At 42.6% G+C, this 19,842-nt stretch overlaps 1 protein-coding gene across 3 annotated transcripts; it reads right to left on the reverse strand.

Annotated features, from left to right (window-relative positions):
* Positions 1-2,400: 2,400 nt before the first annotated feature.
* On the reverse strand, positions 2,401-19,555 carry LOC111851500 (glycine receptor subunit alpha-2-like). 3 transcript variants are annotated; one of them, XM_023826484.1, is made up of 10 exons: positions 19,430-19,555; positions 18,960-19,243; positions 17,353-17,489; positions 13,104-13,171; positions 10,894-11,117; positions 7,712-7,794; positions 6,906-7,043; positions 6,419-6,633; positions 4,472-4,621; positions 2,401-3,922 (listed from the first exon to the last, which is right to left on the reverse strand). In XM_023826484.1, the coding sequence occupies exons 2-10, from the start codon at positions 19,025-19,027 to the stop codon at positions 3,644-3,646; spliced, it is 1,362 nt and encodes a 453-aa protein (XP_023682252.1). In that variant the 5' UTR covers positions 19,028-19,243; positions 19,430-19,555; the 3' UTR covers positions 2,401-3,643. The 3 variants fall into 3 exon arrangements, with proteins under 3 accessions (XP_023682252.1, XP_023682253.1, XP_023682254.1); XM_023826485.2 differs by adding an exon at positions 17,848-17,949 and having other exon boundaries at positions 18,960-19,555; XM_023826486.2 differs by lacking the exons at positions 18,960-19,243; positions 19,430-19,555 and adding exons at positions 17,848-17,949; positions 18,218-18,303.
* Positions 19,556-19,842: the final 287 nt, after the last annotated feature.

Below are 19,842 nucleotides of genomic sequence, written 5' to 3' on the forward strand. Positions count from 1 at the left end.
ACAATGGCACATGTCAAGGGTGCCATTATATCTTAGGCAAAGGAACAGTCAGTGTTGGAAGCAGGAAAAATGGGCAAGCGTAAGGATCTGAGCAACTCTGACAAGGGCCAAATTGCAATGGCTAAACTGGGTCAGAGCATCTTCCAAATGGCAGGTCTTGTGGGGAGTTCCCGGTATGCAGTGGTCAGTACTGTACCTACCAAAAGTAGTTAAAGGTAGGCAAACAGTGAACCGGCATTGGGGTCATGGACACTCAAGGCTCACTGATGTGCGTGGGGAGTGAAGGCACTTTGGGAAGAAAAGCGTGATGCTCTGGGCAATGTTCTGCTGGGAAACCTTGGGTCCTGGCATGCATATAGGTGTTACTTTGACACTTACCACCTACCTAAATATTATTGCAGAAGAAGTACACCACTTCATGGCAATGGTATTCCCCGATGGCGGTAGTCTGTTTCAGCAGGATAATGTGCCCTGCCACACTGCAAAAATTCTTCAGGAATGGCTTGAGGAACCTAAAAACACAGTTCAGGGTTTTGACCTGGCCTCCAAATTGCTGATATCTCATTCCGATTGAGCATCTGTGGGATGGGTTGCACAAACAAGTCTGATCTGTGAAGACCATACCTTGCAACTTACAGGACTTAACAGATCTGCTGTTAACGTCTTGGTGCTAGATACCACAGGACACCTTCAGAGGTGGAATACATTTTTTTAATGATGAGGAAAATTACCACTGAAATACTGTAATTTTTAACTAATTCTATTAGTAGTCTTGCTGCCATGGAAACAATGGATGTGATGTATATACAGTATGCAATTTTAAATGGGGGTGTCATGGTGGTGTAGTGGTTAGCACTGTCACCTCACACATCCTGGATTGTTCCCTGCCTTGCACCCATAGCCAGACCCCCCCGCAGCCATGAATAGGATAAGCGGTTTCAGAAAATGGATGTATGGATTTTTAAATGATGTTGATATTCTGAAGCAAATAAGGACTCTCACTAAAAATAGGTTGTAAATAAGCTGTTTTATAAACTCTTCATGCAGAATGTTGAGTCACATAGAGAATGTGAATGCTGTGCACTGACAGTCATTACCTGCTTTAACACAATTAAAATGTAGTTAAAGGTCTGTAGCATCACACCCCTGTGGGTGTAGGTGCAATTCCTGCCCATGTGCGGCATGTTCTTCCCACATCTGAGTGGGCTTTCTCTGGGGACTCTGGTCTCCTCCCACAGTCTAAAGGCAGGCCGTGTACTTGGATTCTGACATAACACTGTGTGTGACTGGTATCCTGTTCTTCTTGTACCTGTCTGTGTTTCTCCGGATATGGTCCAGTGTTGCTGTGATCCTGGATAAATGCCTCCAGAAGATGGATTGAATTGCAGTAAGCCAAGGATTGACAGCACATGATAATCCTCTCTGTGCTGACTGTACTGAGGGTCTGAGGGACTTTGTGAGGAATGTGTCCAGCTGTGACGTACAGAAGGTAATTAATGTGTGTAGATATCTAGGAATTAACTGGTGGAAAAACACAAAAAAATGCCATGGCAAATGTTAAGAGACAGAAAACATTTTTGGAGAAATGTGACCTTGAACTGTCCACCATTAATAGGGTGAACCCAATAAGAACTAATGTAGGCAGTGGGATTATGAAAATGAAGTGCACCACAATTCCACCTTGTTTCAGTTTCACACTCTTATTTCTCCCATTGCCAGCTTGGGATTGGTATTTTAGGCAAACTATTATGGGAAAATAACTTCACAAGTAGACAAGGAAACAATCAGAGGCAGATTGTCCATTTGGCTGTATCATTATGGGCTAAATGTACCTGTCACTGAGGAGCAAAGGTCTGCAGGGCCTCATGTCAGTGTTTTCAGAAGAGCCATGTTGCTGGTTTTCTTAAGGGGAAGAAGGGGAACCTTAAGGAGCCATCTGCAGGAATAGAGTGATCGCGGGGGCGTAATTATCTACCTGGTACATAAATTAGCTCAGTTTGAGCTAACAGTTTGAGTCTCAGATGGTGGGATTTATTTTTTAGCATCATAACGCATGAGTCACCATGACAAGTGGTGGAGGATTATCTCCGCACTTCAGATACTGTCTTGGTAAACTGAGGGAGGTGTCAGAGCTACCACTAGGGAATTCAGTGCACAGCTTCTCCTCTCTCTGGAAAACTCCCCTTTTGCAGCCCGTGCAGGATGGCGGCTGGACGACTCCACCCTCTTTCATGTCAGCAGTGAATGATATGATCCCATTTCAGAGGGATTCTCCAAGAGAGAAATTAGAGTGATGGGCAGCCCCTCTGATGCATGTTACAGGTGAAAGCAGCAGACACCTTTTACAAAGACTATCTGGCCCAGGACAGATGAACACCAAGGTGACACGACTCATCATCATACTTTGTTTTCTTGGGCTTCCTTTAATTTGTAAAGGTAGTGGCTTAAACATTGTACAAGGGAAATCCATCAGTCTCCCAAAATTCTTCCCTGCATTGCAAAAGTCAATATACAGAGAATTCTGTGGCGCACAATAAACGTATTTGAAGAAAACAAGCCTTCCATGCCTGCTGGCATGCAGGATGGCCAGTCCTCACATGTGGCCTTTCTGTGCAGCTCCTGCTTCTGCCACAGCTAATTTGCACAGGGGTTCTCAGGGAGTAATATTTAAGTATTAATACTGCATGAAAAGACATCAACCAGAGCCCACCTAAGTATCAATACTGCATGAAAAGGCATCAACCAGAGCCCACCTGGGCAACTGGGAAGCAATGACATGTGACAGCTTTAAAAAAATCACAGTATGTTTTCATTTAAAACAAAAGGCGCTGCAGTAAGAAGGTTAGAAGGATGCAGGTCACCTCTTTCTGTAGCTGGGCTCAGTGTTATGTCACAGTAAATGTACAACTACCCCCCTGCATGTTTACAAAACTTTGAAAATGGACTCGAAGTGCAAACAGCCGTTTCATGCATCACTGATACTTTATTGGCCACTCAGAGCCATCGATGTACCAGAGTCAAGGTATTTTACTTTCAAACATATATATTGATTACTGCCATATTAATTAACAAATACATATCTAAGGCCTTTAGGTAAGTCATACAAATGTGTACAAACTTCACTCTGGAATTTTACATATAAAAATGGCCTCACACTCACGCGTGTAGCACAGAGATTCATGTGTTTACAATGTGAATGAGTAAATATTCCTCACTGCTCACCAAATGGAAGAGAGTAGAGCACAGTATTAACGTTATAAAAACAAAAAAACAAAAGTATAACCCCACTGAAATGCATCTATATCCTGAAGTCCTTTGACATCAGCTGTAAACAGATTCCTCACCCATGGAATGTTGCTTAATTTGTCCATACACTATTGCTGTGGACAATTTGGTCTCTTACCACAATATATCTTACCAAAACTGTAAAAAAAAATCCCTAAAGGTTCAGTATAATTCTTGATTTTTCAATTTCCGGAAATGTCTCAAAGTACATGGTGAATCCTTCCCATTTTGCTGGAACAGAAACCTGCACTTACAGTCCTCCTGGAATCACTGTAAACTCATGACCGTATTTTTCAGAACCACCTAGACCGAGTGTGTCCTGCAGCCGTTCCTGCTCATGGTTGCTGGATCTTTCCGGCTATTTCCGGATGTCCTCATGCCTAATGATCTTGTAGGTTATCCAGTAAAAGATATTGAATATAAGGAAGGCCAGCGGGAAGGCAGCCCGGGACACAGTGTCGATCCTCTTCGCCCTGTCCATGAACCTGCGTTTCAGGGCGTCCGCATCCCTGGGGGCCTGAGGTGGAGGAGGTGGGGTGGGTGTGGCGGTCTTGCCGGCTGCGGCCTCCTTTGCCTGCAGGCAGTGACCCATGCCGTAGCCGGCGAAGTTAAAGTGGCCCGCCCTAGTGTTGTCCTCCTGTGGGGGTGACAGGCGACACACAGGCACTGTGAGGGTTAAGCCTGCAGCCTCCAGCCCTCCGGCTACGGGAGACCAGAACGTCTCTCTGTACTGCTCAGCAAATCCTGCCAAACACAGGGCGTGTGGCATCGAGCACTGCAGCGAGCGGCTGGCCATTCCGACCTGCGGCCATTGTCACCCTGCGCGCGTCTCATCTGGCTGTGCCCATAGGGCCCTAGTGGCTTCTTTAGTACTAACATTAGAGGGGCAGTCATTCTCTTTGTGTTAGCAATCATAAAAAAAATCCACATTCAAGACAATGTATGTACTTTGACTTTAAGAGATTGGATTTATTAATTTATTATTCATTTACTTTGCATGCAACATGCGCATGTGTTTTGATATTTTACAAAAATAGTTAACCAAAGGCTAAGGATTTTTCAGAACAAATTAATCAAATAGCGGTTATTTTAAGGTCGCACACATGATCCTGATAAAAACCGGACCTTGCTGCTTCTCAGTGTGTCCCACATTGAGATCAATGGACATCCCCCCCCAAGCAGCTACCTTGTGATTTCGCGCTTGTCGCCGTCTCAGCCGCAGGAACTCCTTCTGTTGCCTGGAGACAAAGTTAACCCCTGCGTATTCCAGCAGAGCAGCGAACACGAACAGGAGACACACAGCCATCCAGATGTCGATGGCCTTCACGTAAGACACCTGTTCAGATTCAGAGACAGTTCGTGAGGCGTGAGGTTCCCCTTACACAGTTCATACGACTTCATAACCCTTTCAGCACCGGAGCAGCAGGAAACACCATCCCCAGAGTAGCATGTGGCTTTGTGGGATAGGACTCTGTCTCTATGATTGGAAGGTTGCTGGTTCAAACCCCATGGCCGGCATGGTGATGTATGTAAAGTGCTTTGTGACAATGACTGTTGGTAAAAGCGCTATATAAATAAAATTGAATTGAATTGGTGGTGGTGTCATTTGGCCCTTAATTCCAGTTCTCCCAGGGACTGGCTGACAAACTGTTGTTATTTGTTCTGTATTGGGGAACTCATTAGAGAGATTGACTTACGTACAAACAGGCATCCTTTCCAGTGTGGGTATAACTGTATAAGTTACCTCAGAAAAATAACAACTGGTTTTGTGTATTAGATTTGTTTAAGTTATGGGGGAAATGTGCTTTGATAAGCCAGTATTTATTTTTAACTTTCTCTCTTTCTATATATATAGTAGGATTTTTAATATCAATTATATGCTATCATCCAACAGAGCACAGTAAACATTCATCACATGCAGGCCAAAATTCAACTGGCTGGCTGCCTGATTGATCACAAGGCGAAAAGTCTTATGACTCATTACTGTGATTGACTGTGGAAATGTGTCCTGATCCATAAAGTTAATCAATGCTTTATGATCGTAACCCCTGCCAGTGTTCCAGCCCTGCTTTGATGGGCAGCTTTGTTCCACGGAAGAAATGCTGATGAGTTTCAGTAAAACAGTCTTGATATTAAAATGATGGGGAGAAGCAATGTGATCTCTCTAGATCAGGGTTTTTATTGAATCAAAGAAAAAAAAAACCTGTGTTACGTCTTATTTATGCTGAAAATAACCCAGAGGTTGCTTCCTGACATGAAACATCACACTAATAACAAATGTGGGATGAAAAAGACAGTGAAGCATTTACATTTTCATTTTGTTCCATTGTGATTGTAAATGCCAAACATGACAAATTTGTTAAACAATAGGACAAATCAAAAAAAAAAATATCATGTTAAATGCAGCAGAAAAATCTTCAAGGTCGGATTTCATGGCCAAAAGAACAGCTCTAACCCCAGAATGCATGTGCAAATTGACTCAGACCTAGAATTACTGCAGTATTAAGATGTAAGCAGGAGCATTAACCAAATACATATACCGTAAAGCCAAAAGATGTTTGCCTAAAATATCATTGTGTGAAGTCATGCCCAGAACGATGGAACTTTTTAAACCCTGATGCGTCTGGAGATGCACACACTCCAAGTCCAATCTTAAAGTGAATTTTCTCATCATCTCTGCCAAGTACAGTGGATCAGGACAAAAGATGTAGACATAGATTGTGAATGATGGTACCCATGGTGACTGTTTCCATGGAGTTCAGCCATTAATGACAAAATATATAAATATATATATATATATATAGTTGCATTGGGGCGTGGGATTCTTTCTCTCTAGAAACATATACGGTTCTTTGACAGTTTGGGTTAACAATACAAAATGTTATTTTACTATAGTTCTGATTTGATTTTTGTTTTAAGGTAGGGGGTGGCAGTTAAATGAACTTTAAATTTAAATCAGCTGGAATCACAAACTGAGATGAATTTTATTTTTGAGGATCAAGCTGGAGTACAGAATAACACAGGCCGCCCTACACTGGGACAGTGTCTAGGAGACCGATGGATAGATGGATGGATGGACGGATGGATTTGCGGGATGTGGAAGACGGCCTCACCACACAGTCCCTTACGTCACCTTGGGCAGCGACGCGCGGGAGCCCGAGCTCTGCGTCGTCATGGTGAGCACGGTAGTGATGCCGAGGGCCACGCGGGCTGGGGCGGCGTCCATGTTGATCCAGAAGGAGACCCAGGACAGGATGACGATGAGCAGGCTGGGGATGTACATCTGGATCAGGTAGTAGCCCATCTGTCTCTCCAGGTGGAACTTCACCTCAATGCAGGTGAACTTCCCTGTGAAGAGTAAAGCAGGAAGCCCCCATCACTCAGTGGTGCCGAAGGAGCTCATGTTTCAAAATGCATTCAGAAGGGGCTCAATTCACCTGCAGGACTCCTCTGCAGAAGAGGAATGGCGTTTTGGGATCAGCCTTCAGCCCTGCATGCACCCACAACCCAACTGCCCCCACCACTACACCCACCACCCTGAGCCCCCACTATACCCCCCACAACCTTTCCCCTTGACCACACCCGCTCACCTTGCCCCCCCCCCCTCCCCACCAGGTCACCTGTGTTGTAATGCTTGGTGCAATAGTCCAGCTCCTTCTCGTCCTTCAGGATGAACTGTGGGAGTGTCAGGCCATCGGCCACCTGCACTGCTCCCTCCGCCAGCCACTCAAAGATCAGATCATTCATGGTGTACCCAACTGGAGACAGAGCAGCTATTACTGCACGTGTCATAAAGCCACAAACACAAGTTACAATTTCTGCTTAAAAATGATATCCCTGCATAAAATATACTGTACAGGCCTCATCAGCATATATATTAATTTCTCCTTTGCTGTAATTAAGACTAGATCATCATCACAAAGAAGTGTGTTCTGGCCACAATGAAAGACCTACGGACAAGAGACTCTGAATTAACATTCCCCAACTCCTCCAGTATTCTTTGCTCCATTCATTGATGGAGCTCTACATTTAATTATAGCCATAATTATTGTCTAACTTAAGAAAATAAGTCTTTTTAATTTGGTAGAAAGAAGTCAGTACTGTAGCGAAATAGGAGAGGAGAGGGCTGGGTTATCATACCCCTCCCCTGGGTGCCTGGCCCATTTTCATTGGCTCTGAAAGGTGTCAATCACTGAATGGGAAAAACAGCTTTCCAAATACTATAATTATAAATTTATAATAAACTATAATTTTGAGGCCTGAGGTCTCCATAGTAGGTGCTCGCCCTTCATGCCCCCATGGCTGCTTGCATTTCAAATGAATTCCCCCTGTATTTTACTTCCTTTGTTTTATATGTCTTCAAAGCAATGTGACTGCTGCAATAATTCACAGATTTCAGCTGAATTGGCTCCCAACTGCTACTCACAGCTTTCCAGCTGCATTGTGCAGGTTTGTACATCCATGGGGAAGTTCTTCAGGTCCATTGGACAGGAAAGGATGAGAGTCAGCCTGAGAAGTAATAAAAATATGTGTGTGTTATTATGAGTAAATGAGATGAAGCACTGTCAGGACAGGGTGCATCTAATCACGCCCCCCAGCCCATGTGCTGATTAATTATACGACATAGTGCCATATAGCATTTTCCTTCCTGCTTTTCAACCCACTGTGGACTGTCGATTGTTAGATTGTACTACAGCATGTGCGTGCAGGCAGGTCTCCTATCAAACCAGAAAAGGGGGGTGTAAGCACTGAGACATTGAAACAGGCCGGCTTGCTGGCTCGCTAACCCTAACCCTAACCCTAACCCTAACCCTAGCACTATGACCTCACACTCCTCCAGCACTGCATGTTTCATTCCCGGCTTCTGCTCTGTGTCCCCTGTACAGTTTGCATGCTCTTTCTGTTGCATGGGTTTCCAACAGGCACTGGGAGTTCCCCCTGCTGTCCAAAGGCATGTAGTTAGGTGAACTGGTGTGACATTTGTGACACTTGATCAAAAAGTTTGAACACCCCTGGAAACTACCCCCCTCTCTCTCTCTTTCTCTCATACTCATGTCAACCTTGGCACACTGGAAACAGTGAAAACAGTTTAACAGTAAGAAATCCTGTACAATTTGGCGAAACCACAGAGATGAGTGATAAAAAACCTGTGCAGTTTGGTAAAAACAAAGAGGTGAGTGATAAACCTGTAAAATTTGGTGAAAATAGTGAGAGGAATGACAAAGAACCTTTAAAATTTGGTGAAAATAGTGAGAGGAATGACAAAGAGCCTTTAAAATTTGGTGAATGATAAAAAACCTGTGTAATTTGGTGAAAACAGTGAGATGAGAGATAAAATCTGTGTAATTTGGTGAAAACAGTGAGATGAGAGATAAAACCTGTACAATTTGGTGAAAACTGGGCCATCACCAACTTAGGGTGGGGGGGGGGGGGTCTCGTATCACATCCATCCTACAGCAAATTATTATTGTGTCTGTGTTTGGTTTCTCTCCATGACATTTTGTAACATGCTTCATAAACTTCATTCACCTAACAGAAAAAATATCTAAGACAAGGAGATATATGCAAATAGAACTCTTCAGTAATACACAGCCAGTAGCAATTAGTACTCCAGTTAAATATTATGATGTTTTCAAGTATAATCAGCACAGTGAGAAAAAAGTATCATTTAAAAATATGCATTTAGCAAAACAGAACACACCCAAACATTTTCTCGAAAGAAAGTTGCCTATGTTGTATCCTCCATGTCCAGCTAAAGGTAAGTGACTGCTTTGCTCATGCATAATTCATCTCTCTATCTTTATTTAACAGGATTACCTTAAGGGTATTGGGACTGCCAGGACACATTACTTGTGTCACAGACATCTATTATATTGCTCTGTCTGTGAGGGTGTTCGGTCTCTATGCTTCTGAAGCTGGAAACGTTCTCAGAGCTCTGCCGAGGTCAGGCCAGGTGCTCTGTCTGTGATGGTATTTGATCTCTATGCTTCTGAAGCTGGGAACATTCTCAGAGCTCTGCCGAGGTCAGGCCAGGTGCTCTGTCTGTGATGGTATTTGATCTCTATGCTTCTGAAGCTGGGAACATTCTCAGAGCTCTGCCGAGGTCAGGCCAGGTGCTCTGTCTGTGAGGGTGTTTGATCTCTATGCTTCTGAAGCTGGGAACATTCTCAGAGCTCTGCCGAGGTCAGGCCAGGTGCTCTGTCTGTGATGGTATTTGATCTCTATGCTTCTGAAGCTGGGAACATTCTCAGAGCTCTGCCGAGGCCAGGCCAGGTGCTCTGTCTGTGAGGGTGTTTTGTCTCCATGCCCCAGAAGCTGGGAACATCCTCAGAGCTCTGCCGAGGTCAGGCCAGGTGCTCTGTCTGTGATGGTATTTGATCTCTATGCTTCTGAAGCTGGGAACATTCTCAGAGCTCTGCCGAGGTCAGGCCAGGTGCTCTGTCTGTGAGGGTGTTTGATCTCTATGCTTCTGAAGCTGGGAACATTCTCAGAGCTCTGCCGAGGTCAGGCCAGGTGCTCTGTCTGTGATGGTATTTGATCTCTATGCTTCTGAAGCTGGGAACATTCTCAGAGCTCTGCCGAGGCCAGGCCAGGTGCTCTGTCTGTGAGGGTGTTTTGTCTCCATGCCCCAGAAGCTGGGAACATCCTCAGAGCTCTGCAGAGGTCAGGTCAGGTGCTCAGTCTGTGAGGGTGTTTGTTCTCCATGTCCCTGAAGCTGAGAACATCCTCAGAGGTCTGCAGAGCTCTGGCCAGCTGATCTGACTCTGAATGCTTAGACGGAACATTCATTCAATCGGACCGCAGTTCAGAATGTGGATTTTCAATGTTCACTCATCAAATTTCTCCTTTTGGCAAGGCTCAGCTCTGACCTTAAACTTCAGCTATGTTCCTCTCACTGGAGAAGGATTCAGAGCTGAGATCCCTCTGAAAGCTTACTCCATGTCTGTAACCTTGCTATGTAATAAATCTATTCTGCCGAAAGGTGTGACATATTATTATGCAAACCTGGCTATTTAACAGTGGCTATTGTTGGTACATTAGTTTGTCATTACTGAGATTGATCTACAATGACTCCATCTAAATTGGTATGATGGCTCTGTGACAGGTAAATACTGGAGTGACGATAAGAAATAAAGAAATCTAAGCAAGCTGAATAAAAATAAACAATAATACAAAACAAATTAAGAAGCCAAAGCTAGCTCAGAACATTCTGTCCATCCATTCTGCCATCCATGCAACTTCAAGCACATCTAGAAGACGGTCATTTCTAAGAATGGGGCCAATTTTAGAAAACACAGTGCAGGGAACACCTTGGTTTGGATGTCAGTCCCTGTGAATTCTGGCTATAAAATCGAATTTAAATGTCTAGTGTGAAACTGAATCTTCTAAAAAGGACACGGATCTCCTGAGAAACAAATGTGCCTAAGTGCATATTTCTGGACTGCAGGAGGAGGCCTGGTGCATTATGCATGCAACCTCACTCACAGAGCAGGGGTAGGATCTGAAGCAGCACAACGTGAGGTGTCAGGCAGGATTACTAGCCACTGAGCCACCATGCCAGGCCAAAAACACCACCCTATAAAAACATCACTCACAGCCAAGCTTCACCTGATGCTGTAGAGCACATTCCCATTCTTGAAGATCCTCAGAAGCTTGTTGTCGGTGGTGACGTCATGGAAGTTAGCGCCCTTCTCGTTAGCGAAAAAGAGATCGGGCTTCCAGATGGAGTCGAGCATGGATGGGTCCAGGTCCAGTGAATCATCTGGGTACTCGCTGTAGGCCAGGCGTGGGTCATTCCATTTCTGTCTCAGGAAGATGTTCAGCCTGTAGTCCTAATGAGAGCACAGGAGATATGAGCCACTCTCTCATATGCTTTTCACGCTTTTTGTAGCTCTATTTCTGCCATGTGGCCCTTCAGCTGTAATAGAGAGACACAACCAGAGTCCATTTTCCAGCACCATGCATGCTACCACGGAATCCATGCATCAGTTTCCCAAATCTCCTCATTCCACCCAGGACTGCAGTGAGCCAGGAGCCTACACCAAGAAGACAAAGGAGTCCCCTGTGTGGAACGGCACTCCCCTTGGTCTCTACCTGCAAAATCCAATTTCAATTCCTAGTTCATGTTTCATTTTAAACTTATAACAGGAGACTAACACCAGTGTTCTCTTTATCTATATGAACACTATATTGCCAAAGGTATTGGGACACCCCTCCAAATCATTGAATTTAGGTGTTCCAATCAGTTCCATAGCCACAGGTGAAATCGAGAACCTAGGCATACAGACTGCTTCAACAAACATTTGTGAAAGAATGGGTCACTCTCAGGAGCTCAGTGAATTCACTGTGGTACCGTGATAGGATGCCACCTGTGCAATAAGTCCATTCGTGAAATTTCCTTGATACTAAATATTCCACAGTCAACTGTTAGAGGTATTATAACAAAGTGGAAGCAATTGGGAACAACAGCAAATGCCACGAACTGGTAGGTCATGTTAAATCACAGAGCGGGGACAACATATGCTGAGGCACACAGTGTGCAGAAGTTCCCAGCTGTCTGCAGAGTCAATAGCTAGATCTCCAAACTTTGTGTGGCCTTCAGATTAGCTGAAGAACAGTGCATAGAGAACTTCATGGAATGGGTCTCCATGGCCAAGCAGCTGCATCCAAGCCTTACATCACCAAGTGCAATGCAAAGCGTCAGATGCAGCTGTGTAAAGCACGCCGCCACTGGACTCAAGAGCAGTGGAGATGTGTTCTCTGGAGTGACGAATCATGCCTCTTTGTCTGGCAATCCGATGGACGAGTCTGGGTTTGGTGGTTGCCAGGAGAACGGTACTTGACTGCATTGTGCCATATGTGAAGTTTGGTGGAGGGGGGATTATGGTGTGGGGTTGTTTTTCAGGGGCTGGGTTTGGCCCCTTAGTTCCAGTGAAAGGAACTCGTAATGCTGCAGCATTCAAAGCTATTTTGGACAATTTCATGCTCCTAACTTTGTGGGAACAGTTTGGGGATGGCCCCTTCCTGTTCCAACATGACTGCGCACCAGTGCTCAAAGCAAGGTTGATAAGGACATGGATGAGCAAGTCTGATATGGAGGAAATTGACTGGCCTGCACAGAACCCTGACCTCAACCCGATAGAACACCTTTGGGATGAATTAGAGCGGACACTGAGAGCCAGGCCTTCTCATTCAACATCAGTGCCTGATCTCACAAATGCTCTCCTGGAAGAATGGTCAAAAATTCCCATAGACACACTCGTAAACCTTGTGGACAGTCTTCTCAGAAGACCTGAAGCTGTTATTGCTGAAAAGGGTGGGCCAACTCCATATTTAAGCCTATGTATTAAGAATGGGAGAGATGTCATTAAAGTTTGTGTGTTTGTAAAGGCAGGTGTCCCAATACTTTTGGCAATATAGTGCATATAAACAAAACTTATCAGACTTATCAGAATCACTTATTTATATCTATTCTTTACACATATTTGACAATATAAAAATAAATATGATTTAACTATCAACTATTTTTGTCAGTAGATTCCTGGAAAAAAAATAATGAAAACTTCTTCTTTAAATTCTGTTGAAAATGCAGTAAAATTTCAGGTATTCCTTAACTGTTTGGTTTTTGACACAATGTGCAGAGCAGTCCAGAGGAAGTCTGCAACTCACCATTGTTGTTTTAACTATTGAACCAAAGCTGTTGATAAATGTTTCAGGTAACATTAACCTGTGGAACTGCAGGTTAGATAATAAATATGACATCTGCAAGCCTGCTTTATTTTTGGGACAACATGAGAGGGCAGAGCAGGAACACGTACCATAGTTGTCTCCGTCACAGAGCCGAAGCTGTTGATGAAAATATTGCACGTGACATTTACCGGGGGACCTGCGGACACAAGGGGGGGGGGGATAAAGGCAATGAGGGTGGGGCAGCCGGACAAGAGCCAGGGCGTCTCCATTGAGAGCTCAGCACACCTTCAGGAGAAGCTTGATGCCAAAATCCATCAACCACACACTCAGCACAGCTTAAAAGTGGCTTGTTGTCATTCTGCTATTTTCAGTTAATTATTCATGTTGGCTTTCATAAAAAGCACCTTGACATTAACGAAAAGCTGACAGTGGATCTTTATTTCCCTGATTGTGATGTCAACCAAAGCCATTCTTTAATTATGTTTAAATTACTCAGTTCCATGGAGGCAATTCATTATAAAGTCAATTTAATATCTTAACAAGCTTCCAGATAATGTTTTCTATGGTCATGGTCTAGAGAAGTATTCAGTCTTTTAAATGTTAAAAATCAAAATCCATAGTACTGCATGTAAAAGTCATCGTTGAGAGTTTTGTGATGTATGAGGAAAGGATTTGGCACGTACACAGACGTTCAACTTAGGGCTGGAAATCTCTTTTTTTTCAATCACCCATCCATCCGGCTTAAAAAGTCAAGCTCTGTTGTCAGAGGGCACACTCATGTGAATCCCGCCTGGCGGGTGTCTGTGGACTATGTGGTCCAGATATGCGCACAACACTACCTCTTACTTAGAGCTGGTTCGCACCAGCAGGACTCATTAGACTGGATCTAGCATGTCTGATACAGCATGAGGTACCTGCAGGAAGAAAGTGCTTCATAATTAATCAGACTCCAAGCGTAAAGGTTGCTGAGATCACTAAAACCCTCTTCTGGACTCAATAATGAGTCTCCTTAATGCTGAATGGACCTGGATTGTAAAACTGAGGACCTATATATACTGTAGGCCACTTATTCCAAACAATGCTGATGCCAGAAGGTGGGACGAAATTCAAATAAGGGTGAAAACACAATTCAAAGTGTTTAGTGATTTTAATTTCTCAGTAATAAATTTAAAACTGTGTTAATTTAAGTTCAAGATTCATGATGAATGATTTAAGAATGTATGGCATTAAATAAATGTATAATTAATTTAACTGAAATTAAGCAATGGTAAAGTAAGAATATGCATTTTTTATCAACTTTAAGCAAAATATTAAACACAATGCAATTAATAAGTGGGTGTATTAAATATTTCCTAATGTAGGAAAACATATATTTTGAAATACATACTAAAATAGGTTCTATTACATACTGTCTTGCTTTTTCATCTGCAAGGTAACTGAAGACAAACTGTAAACATGATGCTAATTTTACTGATTTCACCCATAGCATCTCTGCAGTTCTCAGGATGAACAAACAGTCTGTTTAATTTCAGCAGCACAATACTGAAAGCATGTCACAGACAGATATTATATTGTTTTTGAGGGCCAGCGTGGGAGAGACAAACACATATTCAACCTGTTAAAGCAACAGTAGTGATTTTCATGTCTTGGGCTTTTTCTGAAGTCACAGGTTCCCTGGGCTTTTCCACAGTCCACAGTCAGGTGGCTACAATGAATTCTATTAAAATAAAGAGGCTTAAACAAATTACTGCATGTAACAAACCAATGAAAAGTAGGTCAGTCAGTTGTGCAATTTTGACCACACAGGTGAACCCAGAAGCCTGCTCTGCTTGCAGAATCCTCAGCTATCTTTCTGCATAGAAAAATGTAACATACACAGATCTTAATGTGTATCACTGCACACCTCAGGCTGCTGAGCTAATATGCAAAGCATTTACAAAGTAACCAGACCATCACTGTGTGAAAGAGCTAAATAAAAGATTCAACAGCAGGCCCCAGAAACAGGCTCCAAGCAGAATTGTATGTGTTATTCTCATCAGTCCTACAGCCAAAGATGCTTGTTTTAGGGATCAGCTGTAATTTCAAACGTAATCAGAGGCAAGGATAATTGTTTTCTTTGAAGACGTGCCTGTAAATTTAGGAGAAGACTGAGGATGTTTGGGAAAATAGTAGAAGCTGTAAGCTGGAAATCTAAAGCACAAACATATTCAGTAGGAAATAAAAGAGAGAGGATATGTGTATAAGCTTCACTGACAGGTGCCGACCCAAGTACTTCTGAAGAAGCACCTACTGTATAAGAACTGTTATGGTTTAGCAGAAATACAGGACTTTGACTAGAAATATGGTTTATCCAGAGTTGAAAGATGGTAGACAAAGCTAAGCAGAACTGGTTTGGTTTGATAAAAGAGAAAACCTCCCTTTCAAATTCAGGGATAACAGGTTTTACACAAGATGTTCTGTAATTGTGGAAGAGCCTTTGCTCCTGGTTTACTGGTAAATCACTGAAAGTTTACGTGTATCTTTGAGAAAATGTTCAGCTTTACTGCAGCCAACCCCAGCTGCTACCTAGGAAAACATCATTCATACTATGTGGTGAGTTCATATTGACCAGTAAACTGCAAAAGGGGATTTGCTTACTCCTCCTCAAACACAATTGAATAATGATATTCTCTTTTATGTCCTTTCAGTACAAAAATATCTATATGAGTTCATCAAGCTGATGCATGTTTGATCTTCCATTTCAATGTGCCCCCAGTCTCTTACGGAAACATCTAAGAGCCAGAAGCTCCGAGGGTGGGAATATTACATTATTCCCATTCCTCTGCACACCCAACAGCCTTCCTTGTGTTAGATTTCCTCTGACTACTAACCAGCTGGACAATATGATGCCACCATTGTGTCTGTGAGTACTTTCACGCTCCTCAGTCACTTCCACTGTATGCGACTCCCAGCTGAAGCCCCATAACTTCACATGTGAGCAAATCACTCGGGATTATACTTCCGAATGGAGCTATCATAAATTCCGGTGCATTATGGGATTTACTGGGAAATCAGTATTATAAATATTTGGATCATTGTTATTAATAATGATGATTATTATTAACAACAACAACAAAACTAACAAACAATAACAACAACAACGGTAACTAGAAAGGGAAGTTTGTGAACAAACCGCATGTTCACTTGAAAAAGCCAGCTACATAAATTTAAATTAAAATGAATGAAATCTGATTGGCTCTTGGAGGCTTCTCCCACTTTCCCGAACCTTTAGCCGCAGTCAGCCATTGTCATACTGTGCATCAAAAACCTGGAGGGACTCTGCCATCCAAAATTGGAGAAAAGCAGCAGTTTAAATTTTCCCGTTAAAATCACCAAGAGAACTTTGGTTGTTGGAGTCTCCGCCCACTTTTTCAAACCTTGTACCGCAGTCAAGGTACGGAGAAGTGTGGGAAGTTTGATGACTGTACACTGTAGGAGAACAAACATTTCAGAAATGGGGGGGTGGAGAATAATAAAATGAATAATAAAAAAATTATAATAATAAGCTGAAAAAAATTATATCTTGGCCAACGTAATAAGCATTTGGGAAATCCAAATCAAATCAGTGCAAGTCTAATCTAGAAGTTTGTGATTTATATAAATAACGATAATGCTCGACAAATAAAAGATCAGATAAAAATCTTTTTTTTTTTCATAAAGACAACTGTGATCCATACATTTTTATGCAATGAGAAATTTGACATTACATTTGGTCAAGTATTAATGTTATCTTTCTGGCGTATGTGAATATCGACACTATGAAGACACTACCGATGTTCAAATTAAGTCAGCATTTAACACAGACGAGAATGTCTCACAGCCTAAGTGAAATTAAATGTAGCGATCAAAAAATAAAAGGATACCTTATAGTTTTTCTTTACCATTCCCCCCCCTTTTAAACCACTTGTACGTTTCATGTTAATATGTTTGATTTACTTCATCAGCCAGGAGATGCTTCCTGAAGCTTCCCAAGCCTGATGTATTAAAGGCTAGAAGGGAAACCTGTGTGTGTCCAGGAAGGATCTTTCTGCTTTCTGCAGGCTGAATGATCAGCCACAAAGATGTGGGCGCCTGCAGGTTACCAGCACTGCAATGACTTATTGACAAGAACAGATCTCAGGGCGGGATCATGTTTCATTTTCCAGCTGAGTGCCTCGGCAATCTTACTTTACACTGACTTCAAACCAAATGTTTTGCTCATACTATAGCTGCAGAAGACCAGCTACCCTGATATGCATTATACTCATCTATACTTCCCAAAATCGATCTTTTATTTTATGAAAATTAAACTGTTACATTCAATGCTTAGATTTAAGGAATACAACATGTAAAATGTACCTTTGAAATTAGGCCTTATTCGTGCATCATAGCCTGATGTTCTACCCATTAATTTGTCCAAAAAGTCAGAGGGAGACATAGTGGATGGTGACCCTCTACCCGAAGATCTGAAGTCATGTTCCTTGCCATCAATCACCCTAAAAGAAACAGGGAAACAACAGATTACAGTACTTCTCAGCCAGGCATGCAACTGTGCAATAGACGGTTTGCTACAAAGATCCATTCACTGCTCTATGTTACTGTGGTACAGCTCAATAGGCAGGATCCAGGCATAAGCAGAGAAGGAAGCTACCTAGGGCTGCACTGGCACAAGGGGCCCCAAAAAAGTTATAAAATATAAAAATTCATTCATATATTTACTTGATAAATAAGAATAATTACAAACTCAAAATAATAAAACCATATACATCAAATTAAAATGTTCATACGCAGGCAGAAGCATGGACAGCTTTAGCTGTAGGCAGAACAGGCAGCTGCCTAGGAGACCTCAATTACCTGTGCTGGGGAGGAAGTGAAATGGTCATCAGTTTTCATTGTAGGGGGGTCTCCAGAGTAAAGATTTGCCTAGGGCCCCTGAAAAGGCAGGTCTGGCCCTGACTGCGCAATAATAATCAGAAAATAAAAATACTGAATTCTGTTAAATTAATAATTGATAATACATATGAATATGAAAAATGTCATTATTAAAGATATCAGTTTAGTTTCTTCCAAATATAATTTATCAATGAGAATGCACAAACGCACACACACAGGCCTACACAACACACAGGCATGTGAGTGTGCATACGTGTGTCTGCGTGTGTGTGCACGCGCGCGTTCTCGTTTCCCCCCAGGCTTATGGTAACGTCAGGATGGATGGATGCACCCTACGTGTCGCCTGTATGGCAGTATTATCATCTGCATGAAGGACACGTCTCCCCGAAAAGCTTCTCCCTCCACACACGCATTTAAGTTGGTCTCTTTCTTTCCCCAGCGTCCGTCCACCGCGTTTGCACCGACACCCAGAGGCAACAAGACAGAATTACTCCGGATGCTCTGGAATACAGGAACCCAGAATCTGGATGGCAGTGCTGGCATGAAGAGTGTGCGATTCAAGGAAGTATTTAATTTAGTCGGTAGTGTTTTAATAAAAGTATTTATTTGTTTCTTCGTGTTACGATTTTTCAGTGCAACATCACAAATATAAAACATAAATATAACTGATCAATGTATAGTGATGTCTTGTCAATATGCCGTAATGGTTATTATATCAAATGTAACACAGATGGATCTTCATGTAAGTGCTTATTTTCTTAAATAAAACCTTAATTATGAAATGTAATAATTCGCTGTTAAAATTAAGCGGCACATGGACCCGCAGTTTTGAATTGCGATTTTTCTGCGTACTATCCTATAGCCTACTTCCAGTTAACAGTATCAGTCCGGTGATTTGACGGTGAACTCATTTCGGGTGAATCGAGGCAATCTGGGAAAACCTTTCTAATTGAAAAGTAGCACAAAGGTAAAGAAACTGCACGGCTCTCTGGAGGCGTCTTTCGGTTCCAGAGCAAATTTAAGGCAACAGAGATGTGAGCAACAATCATAAGAGTAGAAGAAGTTCCACATACCTGAAGTTGCTGGTCTGTAGGAAACCCAAAAACAAGACTGGGAAAAACTGAGCAAGGGGGCGACTCATCCCTTCAGGTTTTTTAAGTTATTTTGGCACTTGTCTGTTCTGTCCCATGCGTGATTGTCGCTCAAATATAAGATCCGCAGCTTCTCCGAGCAGCTGAAGCGCAGTTACGTATCTTCGCTAGGAGCATGCGAGGAGCAGCAGGTCTTCTACTTCTTAGAATCATAGTTCACTTTAGTTCTTCGCTGATGCTAAAGCTTCCAGTCTTTTGTAAAGAACCTTTTATAAACATAAATTAGGACGCACCAAATCATTATTACACTAAAAATAACAAGTTGCAGTTCAACACGCTTAATTAAAATCGTGGATTATGCAATTGTGTCCCCTTCAAAACGATATTAAAAGCCTTCCGGAAATAATAGTGCAAGGGTTTTGCGAAATTACTGAATTAAACGCAAAGCTCACCGACTGCCTGAGACGCGCGTTTAGGCGCTTTGATTCATCATAGCCATCGGACAGCTCCTGGTTAGTCAGAGCGCAAGCGCACGACAAGACCCGGGGACGTGAGCGGAGTCTCAACATGACATGACAAGTGACTCCGGACTCCGGCACAGCGTCCACGCCGCTTCAACTGTATACATAATGTGTGTCGTCGGTGTGCCATTAACTTGGGAAGCGAATACACAGTAGACCGTGGTATGCCAGCAGGAATTCTGACATCACATGAGAAACCCAATGACACCCAATGATAGGTCTGTAATGTATAAAATGCAATATGAGGATATTATGAACTTAAGGCTAAGCGCTTTACTGCCGTAGAAATGTATAAAATGGCTTTCTCAACAATAAAACTTAACAAGAATCGACGTCCGCAATTA

This window comes from Paramormyrops kingsleyae, chromosome 16 (assembly GCF_048594095.1).
Source record: "Paramormyrops kingsleyae isolate MSU_618 chromosome 16, PKINGS_0.4, whole genome shotgun sequence".
Lineage (NCBI taxonomy): Eukaryota > Metazoa > Chordata > Actinopteri > Osteoglossiformes > Mormyridae > Paramormyrops > Paramormyrops kingsleyae.